Source organism: Alligator sinensis, unplaced genomic scaffold, assembly GCF_000455745.1.
Source record: "Alligator sinensis unplaced genomic scaffold, ASM45574v1 scaffold280_1, whole genome shotgun sequence".
NCBI classification, from domain to species: Eukaryota; Metazoa; Chordata; order Crocodylia; family Alligatoridae; genus Alligator; species Alligator sinensis.
Window position 1 is genome coordinate 1,691,365 of NW_005841835.1, and position 24,139 is coordinate 1,715,503.

Below are 24,139 nucleotides of genomic sequence, written 5' to 3' on the forward strand. Positions count from 1 at the left end.
AAACCGTCCAATCTGCAAAGCATCCCTGGCTACCTGGGCCCGCGCGCAGGGCCGGGTCTTTCCCCCCCTGCCCAGGTGACCAGAGCATCGCCTCCCAGGCGCCAGGCTTTTGTCTGCAGACAAGGAGCGAGATCCCCGCTGAGAGAGATTCAACAGCAGCCTCTCAGGCTGGCTGAGACAGATCTCTGGAGAGGGGCACCGACGGGGCATTTCTGCCACACCAAGGATTCAGGGGAACTTAGCTAGCAGGCAAACAAGACAGGGCCCTGGGACAAGGGGCCAGGAGATTTTAGGAGGGCTGGTTTTGTGGAGGAGTGTCTGAAATCACCTGGAAAATCAGTGCCCCAACCTACAGTCCAGCTAGTGAGGCCAGGTGCCTGAGATACCTCCTAGCTCAGTGTGCACGCTCTACTGGTTCCACAGCTGGGCAGCACACAGTGAGCAATCCCAACCGGATGAGCCAGGGGAATGCAGCAGTAAGGAGAGCCAAGGTTAACAAGCTCCTGAGAAGCTCTGGGTTTGCTATTTGCTCATGAAGAGCTCTGCAGGTTAACCTGACCCCTTACATCAAATGCAGAATGAGCAGGGGGCAGAGTGCAGTGCCTTGGCAAAACCAAATGACCTGTGAGGCACATCTTGGCTTATTCTGTTTTCTCCTTCTGTACAGATATCAATGAGTGTGTGATGCCTGGTCTGTGTAAAGAAGCTGAGTGTGTGAACACCCGTGGGAGCTTCCGCTGCAGTTGCAGACCTGGCACCATGCTGGATCCTTCCCGCAGTCACTGTGTCTGTAAGTGCTTTGGAGACTCAGACTGGCACTGTTGGAAGCAGCTGCCTGGAGTCCCTGGTAACAACTCCCTGAACTTTTAGTAAGAATCAGCAGAGCTTGAGACAGATGAAAGGCATGGAGCATGCTGTTTGTGCCTTTGTGTGCATCTTACTCAAATGGTCCCTTATGAATGTGTACCCTGGTCTCTGTGTCTGTGTGTGCACATGCACTAGGGAGTGATACCACATGTGTGTGCATTCATGGCCCCATACATAAATGTATGCATGAATGCGTATCCCAGGGCTCTCCTCCCATAAGGCTTCTTTAGCTCCATGGGGTTCTCGCTCCTTTCCTTCCCTGGTTCATCTGTGATTATGCAATGTGTAATGTCTGCAATGGAGAAGAGAGGCAACCTTAGCATGCCAGGTGTTGAAGTAAGTATATCTCAGCCCTGCCCGCTGTCTTTTTCCCTTGCCATCGGCAGCTGGCTGCATTCTTGGCATGATGACAATACTGGGATTTGACCAGGGGATGGAAATGGCCCAGTGGATCAGTGCTGGGAGGTCATCCCAAATGTGAAAGGGACCAGGGCAATTGTGAAGGAGAGCCAGATGTATGATGGACAAAAGCTGCAGTGATGTGGAAGGACTGATCCAATATGGCTCCCATTGTACTTGGCCTTGGTGAGACCGCAGCTGAAGTACTACATACAGTTTTGGGCTCCACAATTCAAAAAGGATGTGGAGAAGCTTGAGAGAGTGCAGAGGAGAGCCACGCGCATGATCAGAGGTCAGGAAAACAGACCTTATGAAGAGAGGCTGAGAGCCATGGGACTGTTCAGCCTGGAAAAGCACAGGCTCAGGGGTGATCTGGTGGCCACGTATAAGTTTATCAGGGGTGCTTACCAGAATCTGGGGGAATGTTTGTTCACCAGAGCACCCCAAGGGACGACAAGGTTGAACAGTCACAAACTCCTCCATGACCGTTTCAGGCTGGACATAAGGAAGATCTTCTTTACTGTCCGAGCCCCCAAGGTTTGGAATAGATTGCTGCCGGAAGTGGTTCAAGCACCTACTTTGAATGCCTTCAAGAGACATCTGGATGTTTATCTTGCTGGGATCCTATGATCCCTGCTGACATCCTGCCCCTGGGGCAGGGTGCTGGACTCAATGATCTTCCGAGGTCCGTTCCAGCCCTAATATCTATGAAATCTATGGAAGGCAGAGGAGCTGATAAATATGGAGGGCAAAGCTGGGAAAGACCTGAAAGTTAAGGCTAAGCTGCATCCTTTCCATTTTGATGAGTGCCGTGTTAGAGCTCTCCCTCAGGCACTAATCCTCTGTTATGTTTCAGCGGACAAAGCAGTATCCATGGAGCAGGGGCTGTGCTATCGCTCAGCAGCAGGAGGTGTCTGCACCCTACCACTCATCCAGCACATCACCAAACAGATCTGCTGCTGTAGCCGTGTTGGCAAAGGATGGGGAAGGAATTGTGAGAGGTGCCCTCTGCCTGGCTCAGGTGAGAGCTGGGCCTGTTCCAGCTTTGCCCAGCATGGTAGGCCCGGAGCTCAGGCTGCCTTTGGCTCTCACATTCTTGCAGCTCCTTTGTGCTTTTTTGATTCTCTTTCCCAGGCACCCTGAGAAGTGGGTGTGAATAGTCTGAGAGAGACTGAGCATGAAGGGCACAGGCCAGTACAGAAAGTTCTGTCCCTCAGATTGCTGGCCAGGGGCTGTGTCTGTGCAGCCCAGTTCCAGGGCTCTGTCTGTGCAGCACAAGGCATTACTGTGAAGAGATGCCCAAGCAAGCCCTGAACAAGTTAGCTCAGGTACCAGAAGCAGAGTAGCTTCTTCAAGACAGCACTCTGCAGTGACTAACTTACCCCACTTCTCTGAAGGTTATATCAGCCAGAGTGAAGCACCAGACTAATGCAGCTTTTGCCCCAGGCTAGCTTGGGTATCTCACTATGGCCCTGGGTTGTGCCCTGTACATATATCTTAGGTGACAGCAACCTGCAGCTCTGGGGATTGGGTTGGAGCAGAGCAGATTCCAGACCTGAAGTCTCTCCACAGGTCAGCAAGCTTCACAAGGAGTGGACTGAGGAAAATCTTGAGGGGAAGGGGGGACCTGGCAGGTAGCCTTCAGCAGTGCCCAGACAGCAGTGCCCTAGAAAGAGACCACCACTTTTCCTGTGTTCAGGTTGACCTGACAGTCCCTTTCATCTCTGCCTCCTCTCAAGTGAGGGCTTCCTCCTTTCCTGAAGTAATAAGAGCCTGAGGTACCAGTTGCAGGTGATTAGCACTCATCACATGTTATGTGCCACAGAGAAAAGCACAGGGTGTCAGGGGACTCTGAACAGTTTGTAATTTGTGCTTGCAAAACAACCTCAGACACACGCAGATCTCAAAGGGTCAGAATGATGAAGGTTCCCTGAAGCTTCCCTGTCCTTGCAGCTTTGCAGCCATTTATCCCTTACCCAGGCTCATCCCCTCCCACCTGCCTCTGTGCATCTGGCTTTTTCCTATAGCATTCGTAGTTGAAACGGATGGGAACCTCTTTTGCAGTGCGACCCCCTGGTAGCACTGAACCAAACAAATTCAGTTATATCAGTACCTGTAAATTCTAACCAGACTTTGTTAGAAACACAGTCAGTCCTGCAAGAAGATTCATTCTGTTGGGAACATCCACCCTTCAGACCACACTCTAGCATGGATGCAGCCCAAACATGTCCTAACTTTCATAGGGTTGCCATAGCCTAACCCTAAAAGATGGGGAAGATTGAGGCATATGTGCCTGCACATGCACAATATAGGCCTGGCCATGTCCTATAGCAGAAAACTACCCTTTCAGTTTATTTATCTTGTTGGACAAACCTGTGTGCTCTCCACTGGTTCTGCCTGCCCTCTGTGGTCTTCACAACAGCCCCTTTCCTCACCTTTCGGCCTTGGCCTGTGTTTCCCTTGCAGAAGCCTTCAGGGAGATTTGCCCGGCAGGGCATGGCTACACCTACTCCAGCTCTGATATCCGTCTGTCCATGAGAAAGGCCGAGGCAGAAGAGCTGTCCTTCAGCTCTGAGGAGGAGGGGAAGAGCAGCAACAAGACATCTGGCTGGACAGCAAGAACGCCACAGCTGCAGGAGAGTCCTAGGGGTGAAGGCACAGGTACCATGCCCAGTGCTGGCACCTCAGTGGGAGAGGGTTGATGAGGCTATAACTGAGCATTAGTAGCCACTGTGCCTATGGGTAGGAGTCCATGAATTTTCCATTGCAACCTTCCACCTGTTCTGCCCAGTGACTGCTTTTGGCTGAAGAGGAACTAGGTGCAGCTCCACAGCTCTGAGAGGTGCTCTTTTGCCCCTGGCCTCCAAGGTTAAAGGAAATGACCTGTTTAGAGCTGTCAGGCCCTGAGAAAAATGGGAGGTTTGGAGTTCCAGACTCATGGACCAACTGCCCCAAAGTGATGTTGTTGCTGAATGGCCAGGCAGCTCCAACCTAGAAGCTACAGTGACTTCAGGTGTGGCCTGTTGGGTGGGCCTGTGGGTCCAGGTGGGCTTAGTGCCAATTGTGTATCCCTGGGTAGTAATCCTGCTGCACTGCAGCCCAAGAGGGATGGAGCTGTTATCAGAATGCATCTGTGCTGGTGCTGTTTGAAGAGCTGGGATTGGGGAAGCTCAGCACATTTGCTCTTGTTCTGGAAGGAACAGGAAACAGTGTTAAGGCAGAGATGGTTCCCTGGTGGGCAGAGGGTGCTGAGTGTCTTGCTCCCAAACCTACCATGCGCTGTTTTGTTTTCCAGGTTCCTCTCCAGATGTGCAGGTGAGCACAGGTCGTGCTGAGAGGGGTGGGGTGCATTTATGACCAACTTCAGGGGCAGGAAATTTAACCCTCATTATTTAAAGGCATGAGAAGGAAACCCTGACCATGGCTGAGTTGGAGCAGTGAGGGGTAAGGACTGAGCCTCTATAGGGTAGAGCTACTGACCAAAAGTTCACCAAAGTCCTGCCATAGGCAGATAAGCATGCTGACAACCAGGCATTGATACCTACCCCAGACCTACTTCAGGATTTGAGCATCAGCATTTGCACTCCCCACTTTGGTCTGCTGAGGTAGCGGGGCAGGCAGCTGACACTGCCCTGGAGCTAGCCAGGGTGTAGAGAGGGTTTTTCCCTCCAGAAGAGATTTGGGAGTTCTGTCTGACATTAAAACTTTAAAAGCATGATATCAAGGCAGCTTGAAAACACAAAAACAGGTGCTGTGCCTCCTCTCCACTCCCCCCACCCCCAATTTTTTTTTCTTATTTTATGAAGAGATTTGTTCAGAGATTGATATTTCTATTTTTGACTTTAGTAATTCAAGCCCTATCATTCCTTAAATCTCCTGTGACCCCACACCCAGACCCCCTGTCTCAGTATTTCCTAGTCTTCAGTGTGTTTATCCCCACAGCATCAGGGAAGGTGAGGAGATGCCATTATCTTCATTTTCAAGATGAGGAGCTGAAGCACAGAGAGGCAAAGTGACTTCCCAGCATTTCACTGGAAGTCTGTGGCTTGAAACCATCCCCCAGGCTAGGATGCTAACCACCTCCTCCCTAGTTCAGGCTTTCCCTGAAGATTAGATAATTAGTGAAAGGCTGACTGTCCAAGAGCCAGGAAGGTGAGAGCTGAGCTATGGATAGGAGAGGGAGCTTTAGGCAGACTACTTAAAATCGCTTTGGTTTGTTACTGTTAACACCTACTGAATGTCACTGATTGATTAACATTCTGAATAAAGGAATCTTTTGCTAAAATTTAGTACTCTGCACCCCTTCAAAGGAGGTGTTAGGACTTTCAGTAAGTACCCCCTACATTTCCTTTAGGGAAAACATATTTGACTTCACTGACAATCCTTTTGATGATTTCTGCCAAAGAATTGTTTGCCCAACTCAGGTTCTGAGGGCATGATAGATTTGTCACCATCACAGAATTAGACAGGCCCCCTTTGAGATTACTGAAGTATGCAGATACCTCACCCTGAGATGCATAACTGTAAAGTAAGACTGTGGGAGGGATTTTGAGGAAATGGAACACAGAAATCCAGAAGGGCCGTATGTGAGGCTAGCACTTTGTTTAAGACAGCGATTTACAACCAGGGTGCCACTGGAGCACCGTGTAGTGCTAGCATGGTTAGGTGTGCATACATGATTCACAAGACAAACCCAGAGATTTCAAATAGGAATCCACAGTGTCAAAAGCATTCTGCCCTGCTGTGGCCTTTCTGAGTTCTTTGCAATAGAAGAATTGATCTAGTATTTTTCCGCAGTCAAAAAATGAGTAAAAACTAAGAGCTGGCATTTTCCTGGGGGGGAGGAAGGGGGCTTGAGTCTATGAGAGGTGCCTGGAGTCTAAAAAGGTTGAGAACCACTGGTTTAGGATCACGCTCAGCACTGAGGCATTGACTATGGCTGACCACCAGCAGCAACTTCACCTCCTGTTACAGTGCCCTTAATATGGAAGGGCAGTCAGCACTGGGCAGGTCTCTTCTGGTAATGACAGAAGTTTATCTCCCAGGGAAATTGCCTCTTGGCCAAGGACATCTCTAAGGGGTTTAATAAGAGCTAAATTTTATATTTCTCACCCACAGGGCACTGCTGATGCCACCCCAGAGCCTATGGTGTACACTGGTGAGTACCTAGCTGGCATGTGATCAAACTGTAAATAGAGAAGAAAGAAGGGGACAAGAGTTGTTTCATTGGATAGTCTTGGGGCATGCAAAGGTAGATGTATTATGTGCTGCCTGATTTCTTAATTCATGGATGGGCAACTTGTAGCATGTATGCCACAAATGACATGGGCAGCCTTGATGTGTGGTATGTGACAGATTGGGGATGAACCAGGCAGCACACTGGCAGATAGGACAGGGAGCAGATCAGGCAGAGAGCACAGGGCAGGGAGCAGAAAGCAGAGCAACAGATTGGGCAGGGGAAGGAGATTAGAGTGTTACTTGGAGAGGATTCAGGGCTAATTTGTGTCACAACTGACAAAAAGGTTGCCCCCACTGTCCTAGTATATTGCGTCAAAATGGTAGTGTTGCATGGAAGTGCTGGGTTGTGGGCTGGGAAGGGCTGCTGGAGTGCCTCTAGCATGGGAGGATGGGGATGAGGGGGCTGTAGGGCCGAGCTATGATTAAATGGATGGGCAGAGCCATTTCTTCAACCTCAGGCAGGGGCTTAGCATTCTGTTTGCACTCAAGGTGGGCTCCAGAACAGCCAATGGAGTCCTATATCCCCAACAGGCAGCCATAGGCTGTCTGGCTGTGCTGTGTCTACTGAGTAATGTGAACGAGTCTGGATTCAATGACAAGATTGTCTCATGATATCATTGTAGCAACTTGGATCTTGGCCGCAGAGCTAGGGCCTGACCCCGACACCTGCACTTTCCCACCTGCTCTCTTCACATGGCCAGATCACACAGGCATGGGGACTCCTGTCTCTAGTTGACACTTGTTCCCATGCCTGACCACACACTTGTGCAATTTTACCTTTTGTTTTTAGCTGGTTTAAAATGAAAGTTTAAAAAAATATCTCTTTCATCTGTAGCAGAGGAGGTCTCCCCTTACCTTCCTGCCCAGCCAGGCCATGACACTGAAGGGGAGGACACTGTCCAAGAGTTAACAGCAACACAGATTGCAGGTCCGTCAGCTAGAGCTGCCCTGCCTATAGCTCTCAGACCTGCTGCCGCTGTCAGGTGCTAAGGATAAATGTGACCTGAACTCACTGTAGAAACGTCCCCCCTTCCCATTCCCTGCAAGTGACATTGGCATGTCCAGCCCTGGAGGATTCCCTTGGAAGATCCAGACAGCTGCCCAGGGGTGTGAGAGAGCGCTCCTGTCCAAAGAACAGATCATTTGGCTCTCAGCGCCCTCTCCCATCTGCATTCAGTTTGTCTAATGCAGGGTGGTAGTGACTCCCAGGGAAGGGGAATCACGCGGTCTCTGCAGTGGCTTTGGCATCGTTCCTGCTGCAGCGAGAGTTGAGTCATCTGGATGTTGTAGTGGAAGGGGAAGTATGTGGCTCCCAGGGGAGGCTTGTTTACTTCGTAGATAATAGCAGCTCTGTTGTTCCAGGATTGCCTAAGTGTCTGGGAGTGCTGCCTCTGCCCCTCTGGAAGCACCTTTGGGAGACCCCCTGGCATAGTCACCTTGCTGTGGAATGTGCTTCCCTCAATAGCCTTTTGTTTGATTGTGGGTTTGGCAATGGAACTGTCAAAGTGCTTGGGGAGAGAGTGAGGGGGTCTGTCTTTGGTGACCTCCTCTTGTTCCTTGTCCCTCCACCATTCACTGACCCCAGCTAGAGGCAGCAGAAATAGAAGCAGTTCACAAGTAGCCCTCAGGGGCCTGCCATCAAATGAAGCCCCCCTTGAATGTGCTTGCCCTGCTCTCTTTTCTTTCTCCTTCTGGTTACCAGGCTGCACAGGGGAGCCTTATGCCTGCAGAAGCCTTACAAAGCTGGTGTTCTGTTTTTATCCTGGGTCTCTGAGGACTTCCCATATTCCATGGCTGGGGCTAGGGCTGGGGCTGGTGAAACTGGAGACTCACGTTCTCAGCATCCTGCTTTCCCTTAGCTCAGCAGTGCTCATCAGGAAGGATCTGGAGGCACAGGAAAGCCATATCCTTCCCCTAAGCCCATTCACAATGGCTGTCTTGAGGCACAGGAGAGAGACTGGCCATTGTTTTGGCTTCTGTCTGTGAAGTGGGGATGGTGCAGGTGGTTTGGCTGAGAGATTTCTGTGTGCAGGGCTGTGGAAGAGGGAAAGTCTTGGGAGAGTGGGGAGCTGGAGCCCATGCCAGTCCCAGCACTGACCCTTCCCTGTCTCCATCTCAGAGATCGATAGATGTGCTGCTTTCCCCAGAACATGTGGCCCAGGCAGCTGTGTAAACCTACCAGTCGGATACACCTGCTTGTGTGACCCTGGCTACCAGCTACATCCCAGCCACCCCTACTGCATTGGTATGTTAGTGTCTCTGCTGTTTCTTGAGGGGAGAAGCCAGAGGGAAGACATCACTCTAGAGTTCATCTCAGGAGGCAGAGAGCAAGTCCTAGCCAGGCACAAGGGTGAGAGGCTGGGAAGTACAAGCCCCAAGCTGACTCCTGGGTGTGGAGCCTTGCTGAGCCAGGGCCCTGCCAGGGGACTGCCCAGGGCACAGCCCAGCCTGCCAGACTGGATCACACAGGGGGACTTGTGCTGGCCTGAGAACATTTTCTAGGAAAATTGCTCTCCTATGTGGCAGAGGGTTGAAGGGTAGAACTTTTGCTCTTCTTCCAGTTGTGCAGATGCTTCCCTCAGAGTTGTGTAGCAGACCAAAGGGTCTTCCTGGTCCATGTGATGCCCTGGCAGGTGTCAGCTAGCAGAAATTCTGAGTGGGCTGAGAGGAAAGGAACCCCAGGGCACCTGCTCACATTATGAGGACTGGAAGGGAGATGGCCCCAGGGATAGCTGTAGGAGTAGGGGAGCTACTGGTGACCCTGCCCTTTTCTCTGTACCCAGATGATGACGAGTGTTTGAGAGATCCCTGTGCAGGGAAGGGTCAGTGCATCAACAGCGTGGGCTCCTACTCCTGCCTCTGCTTCTCAGGCTATACTTCACTTGCCTCCCAGGACAGACAGACTTGTCAGGGTATGTTATGTGTCACCTGGCACTACCTACTGTCCATACCCCAGCTAGAGGGAGGGAAGGGGAGACTTTGCCTAAAAGCTTCATTTAACCTCCCTCAGTTTCATGTTTCCTGGGTAATGAGGAGTCCTGTCTTCATATAATACATGCCAACATGCTCCTCCTTCCACCTTCCCTGAAAGGATCCCTCCCTCTGAGGGGAATGGGCACTGCATTCTCCTTGCTACCTTCTTCAGTTCTCCACAGGGCAGGGAGCTACACAAGCTGAGGGAATGTCTCCAGAGTAGAAAGCCACATGTAGCCAAGCGTTTTCCTCCAAGAAACCTGGAGACTAGTCTGGTCCCATGGGACAGGGATGTTGAACCTACTTTACTCATCTGCTGCATTCCTCACCCTGTGTCCCAGGGTGGGAGGCCATTCTCCAGTTGTCCTTCCCCTGATAACAGTGTAAGGGGAACAGGACCTCATCAAAATGTCCTCTCCTGTTATTGTGGAGAATTCCTGCTACTGTTCTGTGTTTGTGATTAGCATGACCCTTTGCTGAGTAAATAGGAAGCCTTTGTCTCAAATACCTGCAACCTGACATAACATATAGAGATGAAGAACAGGAGCAGGGAGGGGCTTAACCAAGGCAGGGCAAGAATGTGCATGACTTGGGCTTGGGGGACTCTGGCCATGCACCGATCCTGGCAGTGCCATTCCTTGTGAGTGGCATATCATGGCAGAAATTGGCTCCAAGCAGGGATGTGATTGAGAGGAGGAGAGTATGCATACAGAGGGTTTGGGAGTGGAGAAGGGAGGCCTGAACTCTGTCAGACAGGCAGAGCCAAGAGCACACCCAGCAGCTCAGCTCCAGCAGCCCTGGCCCAGCCCAGTTCACTGAAGGGACACAATGCTGCACCTTGACAGATCAGGATGAGTGTGAGCAGCCCAACGTATGTGTGTGGGGGCAATGCATCAACATTCCCAGCTCCTACCACTGTGAGTATGACGAGGGCTATGTCCTGAGCCAGAGAGGGCAGTGTGAAGGTGAGTGTGCTAACCTCCCTTCCCCCATGGGAGGAGCTTCTGCACTAGTGCCAAACACCTCCCATCACCAGCAGTTCTAGGCAAAGGGAAAGGCCTTGCAAATTCTCACCCTGTTGGTTCAGCCAGGCACTTCCCCTGACCCCACCTGCCCCCTCTGCCTGTGGGATGCCCCACCCTGGTGTAGGAGAAGGGAACTCATTCTCCCCATATGTTCCCTTTGAGGCTTGGACCCTCAATGGATGTCCAGTCCAGTCACAAGAGGACTTGTCTTGAGCTAGAAAGGGAATGCCTTTTGATCCTGGAGAAGAACATAAGAATGCCATGCTGGGTCAAACCTATTTTGGACCCCAGATTGGCAAGTACATGGATCCCATAATGTGTACATGGCTGTTTCCAGTGCCTCATAGTTGCACTGCTAAACATCCCACCAGGGGTAGGACACAAGACAAATAAATTATAATGGGGCTCATGAAAACCCCAGGAAGCTCATCACACTGATGAGTCCTTCCTTAGGCATCACGGTCATTTCTCCTGGAGGTGAAATGAAGGGAACTCTTGGGTCCCACCTGCAGAGGACACTTTCACTGGGCCTGTACTTTGTACACCTCTGTGTACACCTCTGTTCCAGGAACTGACAAAAGCATGTTTCCTTGCAGATGTTGATGAATGTGCTGACCCCAGAACCTGCCCCACCAGGAAGTGTGTCAACACACTAGGCTCCTATGAGTGTCTCAGCTGTGCAGATGGATACCAGGCAGTGAATGGGAGATGCATTGGTAAGAAGCCAAGAGCTGCTTTCAGCAGGGGCCCAGTTCAACTCCTGGAAGCTCCCTCTTGCACTTAGAGCCATATGCCATTCTGTGGTTCTAATGTGCCACTACCCTGGGGCCTGTAATAAGAGTATGGGTAGGTGCCATGAGTCTTTCTGTAGTGAGGCAAGAGTCTGTCCCCTGAACCCTTTCCTGGGTTGCACAGGGTAGCCCTGGGATTATGTCCCAAGAGATTTCTGAGCACTGCAGCTTATGGTTTGACCCATTCCCCTCTGCATTGTCATGCAGATGATGATGAGTGCCTCTCCAAGAGGACCTGTGCTCATGGACTGTGCATCAACCTTGATGGTTCCTTCAGGTGCTCTTGTTACCATGGCTATGAGGTGACAACTGATGAGAAGAGCTGCCAAGGTATTCAAGCCTGTCACGGAAACCCTTGGGCCTGATCTGACTCCTACTGGAGTCTGCAGTATTCCTTTCATGAAGTGCAATGTCATTTACCTTGAGATGTTCCTGAGTACATGGTCCTGCTGCCAGTAACACCTACCCAGTCCTCATAGCTAGGTTTTGAGATTCTCATTATTCCTCATTATTGATCTGTGCCCCTCAATGCAGGTGGAAGTGTGAGAGGAAACCCTTTTTCCTCCCAAGCTCACAGACCCAATTCCTTCTCCTCTCCCTGTCCGGCTCTCACTCTGGGTTGTGGGTTTATATAGATATCAATGAATGTGCGACCCGCAGCACCTGCCTCTTGGGACTCTGCATTAACACTGAGGGCTCCTTCTCCTGCATGGCCTGTGATGCTGGCTATGCCATGTCCAAAAATGGCAGCACATGTGAAGGTATCTTCCAGGGCCTGATGAGTGGATCGCTCTGGTGGGGAAAGGGACCACGCTTGCAGGCAATTGGTGGGGCCCAGGGCTAGAACCCTTCACCCTGTGTGGAACTCGTGGCCAGATTGTGGTTGTAACCAGCCTCACTGAGGCTAAGTCTGTGGCCTTGTGTCTTCATCTCTCAGCAGTGACCTGTGCTGGAGTCAGAGCCCATATTTCTGAAGCAGCTCCAGTCCAGCTTCCTGTGACAAACCCCACTGAGTCCGTCCATGGGGGAAAGGGTCTGCCTAGGAATCCTGGTTCAGTTTTTCAGTTTGTGGGCTGTGCAGATCAATGGGGAGCTAGAGAGAGCTTCAGGGAAAAGTGACCCCAGGACCAGACTGGCAGGGATTGGACAGGGACTTCTGTAGGGGTCTGAAGCTCTTGTGAGTTGCGGTGTGGACCTGGAGGACAGAATCAGACCCTTCAGGCAGGGTTGGGCTCCAGTGGGGGAGCAGAGTGGGGACGTCATCTACTTCACCCCAGATGGAGCTCCAACATCTGCTCTCCCCAGATATTGATGAGTGTACCTTGCCTACTGCTTGTCCCTTGGGAATCTGCACCAACACAAATGGCTCCTTCACCTGCCAAGCCTGTGATGCTGGCTACACTCTCTCCTCCCACAGACGTGCCTGTGAAGGTAAGTGGCCCCCACTGCACTCTGCCTTCTCCACTCCCACAAGCAATGTCTGCAGGTCAGGCAAGAGTGAATGTGCAGTAAGGTCTAGCTTCTGGCAGTCATGTCCCAGCTTGTACCCACTCTCTTGTACTCTGTATTGTCTCCTCAGGGATGGGTTGCATCACCATCTCTGATCACACATTAGGTTAATTTAGCCCTGTCCACCAGCAGTATATGAAGTTTAGTGGGGTGACTTGAAGGTGCTGAAGGGAATGATCTTATCCGAGAAGGGCTGGCAGATCATGGGATTTTCAGGTGATACTAACTTGGGAGAACCTGCAAGCCACACTGGGAGCTGAGTCATAACAATAGGTCCAGAGACATTAGAATTTCTGGCAGGGAACAGCACAGTGAGATTAATCTTAGAACAGCACAACTCATACGTCTGTAGAGAATTATCCCAACCCAGATCTCAATAGGCTGGAGAAACTTTGGAATCAAGAATGGTAGACACAGGTGGCAGTGAACCAGGAATTTCTGACTCAGTGTGGAATCAAATAAGGCCAGGCTGGGAATGGAGGCCCTGAGGTACCATCTGGGAAAGATGGACTAGTCCTGCTCTGCTGTGCAGTTCTCATGAATGCTGTCGTAGGCACCTTTTGGAAATGAATTGGAGAAAAGCAATCAAACTAATCAGGGGCTGCAGAGACTGACCAACAGGAGACAAGTAAAATGTGCAAAATGAGTCTAGTTTGGCTAAGCTGTAACTATTGAGTCAGGGAGACCTGTTTAGAGTTTAGAGTGATCTCAATGTGCAAACACAGCTGAGAGTTTGAGGGTTACAAAGTAACTAGCTAAAAGTGCAATAAGCAAAAATATTAACCAAACCCCATGACACCCAGTGCAAAAGAGAAGGTAGGCCAAAGGACAATGAAGCAAAAAGGCCCCCTATTCAAAGCACAAAGCACTTTAGCTTTATAGAAGTTTAAAATAGGTTATGTTAGTCCCCTTGAAGTCAACAGGACTGCTTCTCTCCTACAATATTTTGCTAGGTTTGGGGTTACTCACATGCCTAAAGTTAAGTACCTGCTTAAGCATTTGCAGAGTCAAGGCCAGTAATAATAATTAGGAGGAATGGAGAAGAGAAAATGCAGGCTCAGCCTCAGGCAGAATTCCCTGAATTCAAACCCTAGAGGAATTACCCTGGTAATTGTTAAACTTATCATTGTTAATTGTTCCATTCCAAGCCTCTGTGGTAGCTTGGGTATGCTTAAAAAGAAAAGCATAGCTCAAAAGCTTTTGCTGTGTTATGGGCAAGTGACATGGGAGAGACCTGTTCTCACAGGAGTTTATATTAGCTACCTTACAAGTGTCAGAGAACGCCCTGCCCACCAGCCTTTTACTGCCAGAGGCACCAGGGCAGGTTCTGGAAGAGCCACATATCTGCAGCAATGTTACCTTGGGAGTGAGTGACTGAAGGTTTAACTTGTTAGGCTGCTTGTTGTATCCTTTTACCCAGCCCCCAGTTGTACCAACCTCTGAGAATGAATGAATGAACGAATGAATGAACAAGCCCCATACAAATTATCTCAAATAGTAGTTCTGTATCTCCTGACAGCTGAGACTGCAGCCTGCCACAAACACAAGTATGTGCTGTCTTCCACTACATCTACCCTCTGTTCCTCCTTTCTACTGATATAAATGTTGCTTCCTAGACTCTGATGGTTAATAGTGGGTCTTAAACCTGTCCCTGGGACAATACCTGTACTTGGTCTGCAGCAGAGAATTTGGAGTGGGGGTTGTGGGGCAGGGAGGGAGGGATTCTAGGCAAAGGAAGACACATTTTGGTGGCAGGTTTTGTTTTTTGGTGCTGATTTGAAGCTGTTCAGAACTTTAAAAGTTGGAGCCCAGCCAGTGATGAATCAGCAGGCAGAATGCTGTTGTGAGCAAAGGTGTGTGATAAAAATGCCTTGGAGAAGAGCAGGGAATGAAAGTCTCACTCTCTAAAGCTGTAGCTTCTTAGGTGACCCTATAGTAGAGCCCATAAGAATCTTATGTTCATTGTTGATAAATGAACCTGTCACGTAGAGGCTCTCCTTTATCAGGTTTCTGGGGCTAATCTTAGTGGCAGGAGGTTTGCTGTATTTGCTGGTTGTAGGGAGGGAGAAAGTGACTGGCCACTTCTCTTTTTCCTGTGGGTTAATGTCTGGATCTGTGGATCTGAGACACTCAGTAGAAAATGAGGTTATTTTTCCATCCTCCTGTTGCAATAGAAAGGCTGCACATTCTGTTCAGCTCTGAGCTAGTCACATGACATGACTGACTCACACATGGGTCTTTCCCATTGTGCTGCTTCCCCTCGTTCACTGCTGGGCCAGCTGGGGAGGGAGCACCAAGGAAATGTTATCAGAGGTATGGTGCTGTTCAGGAGGAGCTGGTCCACTGACAGAAGATCCTGTCCCTCTCTCACCAGCCCCATGGGCTTGTCTCCTCTGGAACATGCTGGTTGTATTTGAAGAAAGATAATGGTTTCATGGGAGTTCTGTAATAAATAACCTAGGCCATGGATCACCTCTCAAGGAAAGCAGTAGGATCCCTAGTGCCTGGGACATTTGGAAATTGAATGTGGTATGGAATGATCATACCTTGAGGCATAAACAAATGGTGCCTGTTATAGGTCCAGTACAGAGGACACTGCAGACAGAAAGACCAGGCCCCTGCCTTGCCCTGAAGTGCTTCTAGTTTCACCGTTGCCATCTCTCAGTTCTGTGAATGGGATACGAATGGAGCTGTCAAGGTGGGGAATGACATTTGTGACCTCTGCAGCCTGTGCGCTGGTTCTGGCAGGGGAGTCAGTCCTTCCCTCTGATTCATGCTCCTTCAAACACTGCTGTACCAGACAGCCTGCAAGAGCAGTGGAAACAGAGTTTCCCTTAGGGAGCCCAGGGTTTCACTCATCTGCTGGGCTGATTGGAGGAAGGATGGGAGCGATGAAGGCTGAGAGATGACTTCTTCCCTTAGCCCTTGCCTGGCAGCACTTGAGGCAAATCACAGTTTCCAAAGAGGCAGGTGAACGGGAAGGCCCTGTGTGACAGGGGTGGTGAATCCTTGACCTACAGCTGGGTCTCAGGAGTGGGCAGGGTTACACTTAGAAATCCAAGTCTGTTTCCTCTCTTATTTTCCTCCCTTTTCCCAGTTATGACTCTCTCTCTTCAGTCACCCTTCAAAATTTTCACTCCCTGGAGTTAACATTCTGCAGATCACTGAAGCCTACTGGCCTGTCACCCTTCACTTAGGACAGGACAGGTTTGGTGCCTTTGGTCTTTCATTATTGGCAAAACCCTTAGAGCATTGATGACCACTGAGGAAGGGCCAAGAAAGGTCAGTGGTGGGCTGGTAATGGGGAGCCAGTGGAGTCTGCAATTGAGAGAGGATTCAGGTATAGGTACCTTCCAAGGAGGCAGAAGGGTGAGGCAGCTTAGGAAGTGGAGATGGATGTTGAGGAACTTCACCAACACACTCTCTTGTGCAGCCTGCTCAGGAGCAGGAGTTTTGCTGGCAGCATACTCATGGCTGTTCCTTCTCATGCTTCTCTGGTCTCCTTCCAGGCTGCAGGACTGAGGTGCTCAGCACTGAACTGCACTGGGCATAGACCCAGGAGCCTGGGCTGTGGATTTGGTTGGCTTTGGATTCAGTCAGATCTGAGGTTGAGCACCAGAGTTCTGAGGGGGTGCTGGGTGGAAGATGCTGGGGTAGTTCCTTCCTCAAGGCACAGTAATCTGCGTCTTCCCTCTGCACTTTATGGTGGGTGCAGCCCCAAGCATGCTGTGCAGCTTTGCCACAAGGAAGGTCTCCAAACAGCAAGTGATTGTTACCTGCCTGGGCGGGCAACTGACCTTGGCCCTGACTCTTATTACTATGTCTCTCTGCCTGGCCAGACATTAATGAGTGTGAAGACCCCACAACCAGCTGCTTGGGAGGAGAGTGTCTGAACACTTTGGGCTCCTACACTTGCCTCTGCCAGGCTGGATTTGAGCTTATCAATGACACCATTTGTGAAGGTATGAGCCCCATCAAGGCCTGCCCATTTCACTCCCCTTTAGGACCCTTCATAGCATCAACTGGGTAGTCTCACTGCTGTCCAGGTGGGAGGGGTCCCAGCATTCTGGGTGCTGCCTCAGAGTATTAGCCAAACAAAAGGTCACTCAGACATGGGAGAAATTTGGAGGGGCTGCCCTGTACCCATAGTGAAGTGGCTGGTTAGGGCTATAAGCCTTCCCAGGCCTGCCCTGGATGGATTGGTTGGGGGGCCTCCTTGGTTGCCATACTTGTCTGGTTGCATGGTGCTCTGTTCCCTTTGCAGACATGAATGAATGCCTGAGTAGCGGGATCTGCAGCCCCTATGGCCAGTGCCTGAACAGCCATGGATCTTACTTCTGTATCTGTGATCCTGGCTTCTCCAATGAAGCTGGGGGAGTCAGCTGCCAAGGTGAGGGGCTGGGGACAAGGCAGTATGATGGGAAGGGCTTTGGACCCTGACTCTGCCTATCCCCAGCTCTCCTCATTCACTCTCTTCCCCTGACCATGGCCTGGCCATGGCAACTCCTTGAGTCCCTGGCCAGTGGCACAGAGATCAGTGCACACCAGCCATGCAGGCTCCATGCTGACTCTTGGTTCTTCCCTGCCAGATGTGGATGAATGTGCAGACAAGTCCAGGTGCCTGCAAGGCCAGTGCCTGAACACAGAGGGCTCTTACAGATGTTTGTGTGAAAGTGGTTTCAAGCACTCACAAGAAACTGATGACTGCATAGGTAAAAATCGCTGAACTCTGGTGAATGTGAGGCTCCCACATGGATCACTGGGATACCACTGGGGGCTCTTTTCCAGTGCAGAGATGCCTTGGGAGGACCCACATACCCCTTCACTCCTGTTCCAAGCTATGTTGTTTCTTCCACTCCACTTTGCCCTTGGAGGAATTCATTCAGCCTACCACCCCTGTATCATGATGACAGAGGAAGCCCCAGGCCTCCAGTAGCCTTGTGTGGGGAGGGGTTATTTGTCCAAAGGCCCAGTGTGGTTTGAACTTGGTTGCCCCAGTGTTTTCCCCTGGGTTTGTGGGGTCCCATCCTGATCATCCTTTCCCTTTTTTCCTCCGTTTTCTGGACTCGTCATCCCTGGGAGTCAGATGTGAATGAGTGTGAAGAGTATGGGGAGTCCGTGTGTGGCACGTGGAGGTGCCAGAACACTCTGGGCTCATACCGCTGCATCATGGGCTGCCAGCCTGGCTTCCACCGGACCCCGGAGGGCGACTGCATTGGTGCGTACAAGGCTGGAGGGGCTGCTGCAGGCTCACTGGGCTGCAGAGAGCTGCCCCCACCAAGAGCAGGACGGATCCAACATCCAGGTCTGCTGTTGGTGGTGGGGAGGAGGAGGAAGCACTTGGCCAGTGCAAGGGTAGATAGTGCAGCCAGGAAAACAAGCACTCAGTATTATCTGCTCATGTCTAGACGTTTCTCGTCCTGGCGTTTCATAACAGACGCTGTACTGTGCTGCTTTTCCTCTCCGGGAGAGTTCTTGGGAGGTTACAGCATACTCCAGGCCTAGGATCATGTTCCAGTGCTGGAACCCCCGAAGAGGCAGCTGCCTGCTGGGGTGCCTGGCTGTGCCTCCCTCTCCTGGGGGTGGCTGGGTGGTAGGGGCTATGCTTGGCTGTAAAGTCTTGATGGCTCCACTCTGTGCTGGATGCATGCAGCTCCCCCTGCTGAGCCCCAGGGGCTGAATTTAGAGCTCCTGACACAAGGCAGCTTTGAAAGGGAAAACTGCCAGGGCTTAATCGTGCACTTAGAAAACCGCCCAAAAGCTCATAAGATTGTGCAGGGAAGTGGAGGTGGCCTGCATTAGCACCTTGGCTTAGTGCCCACCAAAACCAGCTCCTGGGAGGGCTGAGCTGCAGACATGCAGCTCCCCCACCCACAGCAAGGGTGGGGGAACTAGGCCCTGCAGCAGTGGGGGAGGAATTTGAAGGCCCTTCCCTCTGCCCCTTGCTGGGATCTGCAATGCCCCACCCCTGAAACTTCCTAGCCTTAGGGTATCCTAGGGGGTTCCAGTGTAGCTAAAGGCTGGTGAGGGGTCTAGCAAGTCCCCTGTCTAAGCCCAAGAAGCTACCATGCCAAGGGTGTGGGTGCTACTGGGCCATATTTCACCTGAGTGTAGGCTCTGAGCATCTCTGAGCATGGCGCTGCATAGCTCAGTGTGTGGAACTGTGAGGGAGAAGATGTGTAGTAGACGGCAGCCAGCGAGGAAGTTGGGATCAGAGTGCATAGTCGTTCTGCCTGTCTGTGGGCTCCTGTGCTCTTGGTGTTGCCTGCTCCTGAGAGGTTTAGGAGCATCCTGGGGTGGGTGGACTCCAGGGCAGTGGCTTGGGAGAGGCAGGCTCTGTACTGATCTCTGCCCTCCTGGCTGTTGCAGACATAGATGAGTGTGCCAATGAGACACTGTGTGGGAACCACGGCTTCTGCGAGAACTCAGATGGCTCCTTCCGTTGCCTCTGTGACCAGGGCTATGAGAATTCGCCCTCGGGGCTCCTCTGTGTTGGTAAGAATTTCCGGGTGCCTCTGGCTGATGCCTTCATGCTACCTCCTGGGGCATCTAGGTCCAAGCTCCCTCTGAACTGCATGGAGCAGGATCTCCACACCTCCTTCACGGTGGGGTGGCTGAGAGAAGGTCAACCTCCCCACTCCCAGCGCCCTTTTGCTCCCTTGTAGGGCTAGTCCCTTGAGCTCTCTGGCAATGAAGCACATGTACAGGTGAACAGGCCTTTGATAAGGGGAAAGGAGCTTCCAGATGCACCTCTAGGGTGTGGAATCTTTTGCCAAGCAGGTGGATGCAGGAGCAGATCAGAGACACTTGCTCTGGGGGTGGAAAATGGGTAAGAGAAGCACCTTGCACTGGGATAGGGGGCAGGTGATGGTGGGTGGGTTTGTTTCTGTTGCTCTGTGCACCTGTTGGAAGGCAGTGCCAATTGTGTCTTGGGGGCCAGCGCAGACTGAGTTTCCTTGCTCTGTGGCCAGACTTAGCTCAAGTGGATCTCCTAGCCATTCCATAGGGTAATCCTGCTTCATTGCCAGGGAGTTCTCTTGATGTTCAGGACTGTGCAGACCATCTGTGGGCTCCCTCCTGTTGTGGAAAGGCAGCCCCATAGGGACAAAGAGCAGCAGTGACACTTGGGGCATAGAAGCAGCCACAGCTCTGCTGAATAAACCCTTATATCATCTGGGTCCTGTGTTGCAGATGTGAATGAGTGTGAGCTGATGGTAGCTGTGTGTGGGACTGCACTCTGTGAAAACGTGGAGGGATCCTTTCTGTGCCTATGTCCTAGCGACCATGAAGAGTATGACACGGAGGCAGGGCACTGCCAGCCACGGGCAGACATGGGTGAGATCTGGCTGGGACAGGGGTAGGACACTGGCACAGCAGTGCCACCTGAGTTGGCATGGGTGAGATCTGGCTGGAGGGAGGGAGCAGGGTGCTGCCAGGATAGTGCCTGCCATGATGTGGTCTGGGTGAGATCTCATTTGAGTATGTCCTGGGAGTAGGGTGATGTTGCTGAGGGCTCCAGAGCTTCACACATCTCTGCTGCCCCCAGGGGACCCAGAGATGCCCATGGCAGCACTCAGCAGCAGCCTGGAACGCAAGGAGTGTTACTACCACATCAGCGATGTTCAACTGTGTGACAGCGTCCTGGCCAAGAACACCACCAAGGAGGAGTGCTGCTGCTCTCTGGGGGCAGCCTGGGGTGACAACTGTGAGACCCTCCCCTGCCCCATACCAGGCACAGGTAGGGTTCTGGCCCGAGCACTCCCTTCCCTGAGCCCAGGCAAGCATTGTATTTGCTGTGTCCCAACTAGTCAGAATAATGAGCTACCTGTTTGTCTTTCCCCCCTCTCTTCTTGGGTGTTTTGCCTTTTTCCCATCGTGCTGGCCAGTGGAGTACCGAGAGATCTGCCCTGCTGGGAAGGGCTATATCCCTGAAGGAAGAGCTCTGCCATTTGGACACGTGAGTTACACAGGTACCAGATCCTTTTCCTCTCTCCTCTCCATCAGGGGCTGACTAAAATCATGGGGTATTGCACTGAGAAGTAACTTGTGGGGCCAGCTATCCCACAGAGCTGGTGGTGGCAGGAAGAACATGAATCTCTCTTAGCATCAAGACTGAACTGCCCCTTCCATTGGGAGCCCATTGTTTGGGTTGCTCCTAACTCTGACTCCCTCTGAGCTGACACGTGAGAAGTTTCAGCAGTCTCTGTTCAGCCCTTTGGGCTCCATGTGTTTCAGTAACTATACTGTGGTCTGCAAAGATTCAGCCCTTCTGCCTTCCAGTAGCAGAGCTGGATGCCACACTTGCAGCAGGGTTTGGAATGTGGTGTTAGCTCAGCCTCTTATTCTTTCGCTGTACAACCTGGACTCTCAAACAAAGTAGAAACATGACTACACATTTAATTGGTGTGTGCAAAGCAGAGAATTGCACGCACAATGCCCACAGTGAACCCTGTGCCCTTGCTGTCCATGGTGGGCTACTGTTTCCACAGCTGACTCCCCCTCTGGACATACTGAACTGGCTTTTCACAGCCATAGCTTCTGCTTGCCCTGGAGGATGGAAGGCGCTGGATTTCACTCTGCTGTGGCTCCTGGGCATGCGATTTTGGAGAGTAGTGAGGCACCATCTCTCTGTGTCTCCCTCTGCAGATGCAGATGAATGTGAGATGTTTGGCCCTGAGATCTGCCGGAATGGGCGCTGTATGAACACGGTGCCTGGTTACAAGTGCTTCTGCAGCTTGGGCTACCTCTATGACCCTGGCCGCCTTGAATGTGTTGGTGAGACAGCCCTTCCCAACCAGGCACACTCCCACCCTGCTGCCTGGGTCTGTGCTTTCCCACTCCCTCCTTATGTGACACTAGTGCCCTTGCTGGGTGAGAAGTGACAGGGTGAGTGCCCTTGTCATGTGAAATTGGCAGGGCCTACACTGTTACAAGGAGTTGTCATCTCTTGCCTTCATTGTGAGGAAGGAGGGGCTGAGATGCTCCCTGGGTTCTTTGAATGAGAGCAAGAGGGCCTTCCCCTGGGACCCCTGCACTGTGGGAAGGTGCTTTCACTTTCTGGTTTAACGGTTGCTCTGACTTTGTGGCTGCAGATCAGGATGAATGTGAAAATGAGATATCTTGTGTGAATGGTGAATGTCTGAACACGGACGGCTCCTACCACTGCTTCTGCAGCCACCCCCTTGTGCTGGATATAACTGGCAACCGCTGTGTCAACCTGTCCAGTGTGGCAGGTGAGTATAAATATCAGGCAGGCCTGGTGCAATGTGCCACTGTGAGGGGTATGGAGGGGAGTGGACAGTGCTGCCTCCACCTATGGCCCTACAGCTTGCCCCTTGGAGAGGAGAGCATTGCATATGAAGTGCAGAGGCCAACAGGAGCTCATAGGGAGCCTGCCCGTGAATGCAAGGATGCTTGGAGACCAGGCTCAGTGCCAGACTCCAGGGAGATGTTGCCTGCAGAGTTCAATGCAGGACACAGGGGTCACTGTATGTGATGCATGTGGTGGGAGAATAGTAGTCTGGGTGGGACTTTGGGTGCAGTGGACCAAGAACAAGTACTAGGTGCAGGCTGGAACCCAGGATTTGGGGCACAGTGCCTTCCTACAAGCTGTCAGGACTCAGAATATGGTGCCCACCTGGAGGGCCTGTGGCACCCTTTGTTCATTTAATTAACAGGAGAGCTGGATGAATTTGGAGTCCACTTGGATATCTGCTGGCAGAGCGTCTCTGGCTACATGTGCAATGAGCCACTGGAAGGGCGACACACCACCTACACTGAGTGCTGCTGTGGCTATGGCGAGGCCTGGAGCCAGGACTGTGCACTGTGCCCTGACAGGGCCTCAGGTGAGAATGCACAGCCAGTGGAGGGTACAGGCTGGCTTAGAGGGTAATAGGGCCTCTGACTTCCTAACACCAGGTAGTCAAATCCAGCTGTGGCCAGCACGCATGACTAGGGGTTGCCTAGCTGTTCCTAATGGATAACTGTCTATGTCATAAATACCAGTCCAACAGCTGTCAACAAGTGGCCATCTCACTAACTGCCAAGGCCATCAGGGTTGACTTCCTTCCTCATGGGGCTCTCCTGGGATCAGGGCTGAACTGTGTTGGTGAAGATGTCTGTGAATTGGTGAGGGCAAGTCCTGTTAGCTCCTGGGACCTGGCCCAGCCCCAGTCCAGGGAGCTCTTGTGGCAGGTAGCCAGTCATTGGTCTGAGTCTGGGTTCTGCATACCTTGCAAATCCCATCATAATTCCAAAGCCCCTGGGACAAGACATGAAGAGAGCTGGGCATAAGAAAGTCATTTGTTTTTTAGAGAGCCTTTTCCTGTTGAATACTGCCAGGTCCTGTCCTGCCTTCTCTGACCAGCCCCACCCCCTCCTGTGCTCAAGCACCCGCTTTCCAGTCTCAGTGCATCCCCAGTCATTCCCTCTCCTTTTGTGCCATGGTGACAAACTTGCCCTTTCCCTCCCTCTTCACTTCCAGAGGACTTTGCTTTTCTGTGTCATGGGGACAGGCAAGAAACTGAGAGTGAGGCAGGACTCCGAGAAAGACCCGGCTACGAGTATGGACCAGGTGTAGAGGACCCTCATTTTGGACTTTCTAGTCCGGACTTAGGGTCCTTTTACAATTACATTGGTTCTGAGTACAGAGCCCCTGACACTGGCCTCCCCCAAAGAGAGCCAAGCAGTGATTTTCAGGACCGTGTACTTCAGCTCCATCCAGAACAGCCCCCACCCCGCTACCTGCCTGGGGAAACAGGTGAGTACTGGCAAAGACAAGGAGATGTCCTCCAATCTAGCCTGTGTTTGGAGGGAGTTCCTGGCAGCTTCTTCCTTACCCAAAGTGTTCTTGAATCAGACTGTTCCACTCTCCTAATGCCAGTCTGAGTAGCACTCCATCCACCTTCTCCAGATCAGTGTCCTTCTCATCTTCTGCCCGTGGCCCCGTCACGCATTACCCTCCTTCCTCTTGATCTGCTCTGGCATTGCCCTTTTTGGCAGACAGCCCCTTTCCAGAGTGTGTTCCCCTCAGGCTGACTTCCTCTCTGTATTCCCAGAGTATTATAACAGCTTTGAAGGGCTCCGGGCAGAGGAGTGTGGGATCCTGAATGGCTGCGACAATGGGCGCTGCGTGCGTGTGCGTGAGGGCTACACCTGCGACTGCTTTGACGGCTTCCACTTGGACATGACTCACATGGCTTGTGTGGGTAAGCAGCCTCAGGAGGCAAGAGGGACTAGACTATAGGAAGGATTGCTGGTGCCATGCTGCTGGCCTTCCTCAGTTGCTGTGGTACTGATTTTGAGCAGTGCTGAGCTCCTGCAATGCCCATCCACTTC

The 24,139-nt window shown here is 51.7% G+C and overlaps 1 protein-coding gene across 8 annotated transcripts in view; it reads left to right on the forward strand.

The window, feature by feature from the left end:
* The window catches only part of LTBP2 (latent transforming growth factor beta binding protein 2), a 141,470-nt gene that overhangs the window by 110,728 nt on the left and 6,603 nt on the right, over nt 1-24,139 (forward strand). For 2 of the 8 annotated variants that reach the window (XM_006015342.3, XM_025201037.1), the window contains 23 exons: nt 668-790; nt 2,123-2,287; nt 3,733-3,927; nt 4,562-4,581; nt 6,385-6,424; nt 8,624-8,749; nt 9,288-9,416; nt 11,099-11,218; nt 11,501-11,623; nt 12,599-12,724; nt 16,642-16,764; nt 17,067-17,192; nt 17,392-17,514; nt 17,889-18,020; nt 19,172-19,297; nt 19,994-20,137; nt 20,349-20,540; nt 20,689-20,772; nt 21,449-21,577; nt 21,895-22,035; nt 22,480-22,647; nt 23,286-23,561; nt 23,860-24,009. In XM_006015342.3, the coding sequence (XP_006015404.1) occupies nt 668-790; nt 2,123-2,287; nt 3,733-3,927; nt 4,562-4,581; nt 6,385-6,424; nt 8,624-8,749; nt 9,288-9,416; nt 11,099-11,218; nt 11,501-11,623; nt 12,599-12,724; nt 16,642-16,764; nt 17,067-17,192; nt 17,392-17,514; nt 17,889-18,020; nt 19,172-19,297; nt 19,994-20,137; nt 20,349-20,540; nt 20,689-20,772; nt 21,449-21,577; nt 21,895-22,035; nt 22,480-22,647; nt 23,286-23,561; nt 23,860-24,009 (3,081 nt within the window). The remainder of the gene's footprint in view (nt 1-667; nt 791-2,122; nt 2,288-3,732; nt 3,928-4,561; nt 4,582-6,384; nt 6,425-8,623; nt 8,750-9,287; nt 9,417-11,098; nt 11,219-11,500; nt 11,624-12,598; nt 12,725-16,641; nt 16,765-17,066; nt 17,193-17,391; nt 17,515-17,888; nt 18,021-19,171; nt 19,298-19,993; nt 20,138-20,348; nt 20,541-20,688; nt 20,773-21,448; nt 21,578-21,894; nt 22,036-22,479; nt 22,648-23,285; nt 23,562-23,859; nt 24,010-24,139) is intronic. The other 6 variants (XM_025201081.1, XM_025201050.1, XM_025201046.1 and 3 more) reach the window with 6 other exon arrangements.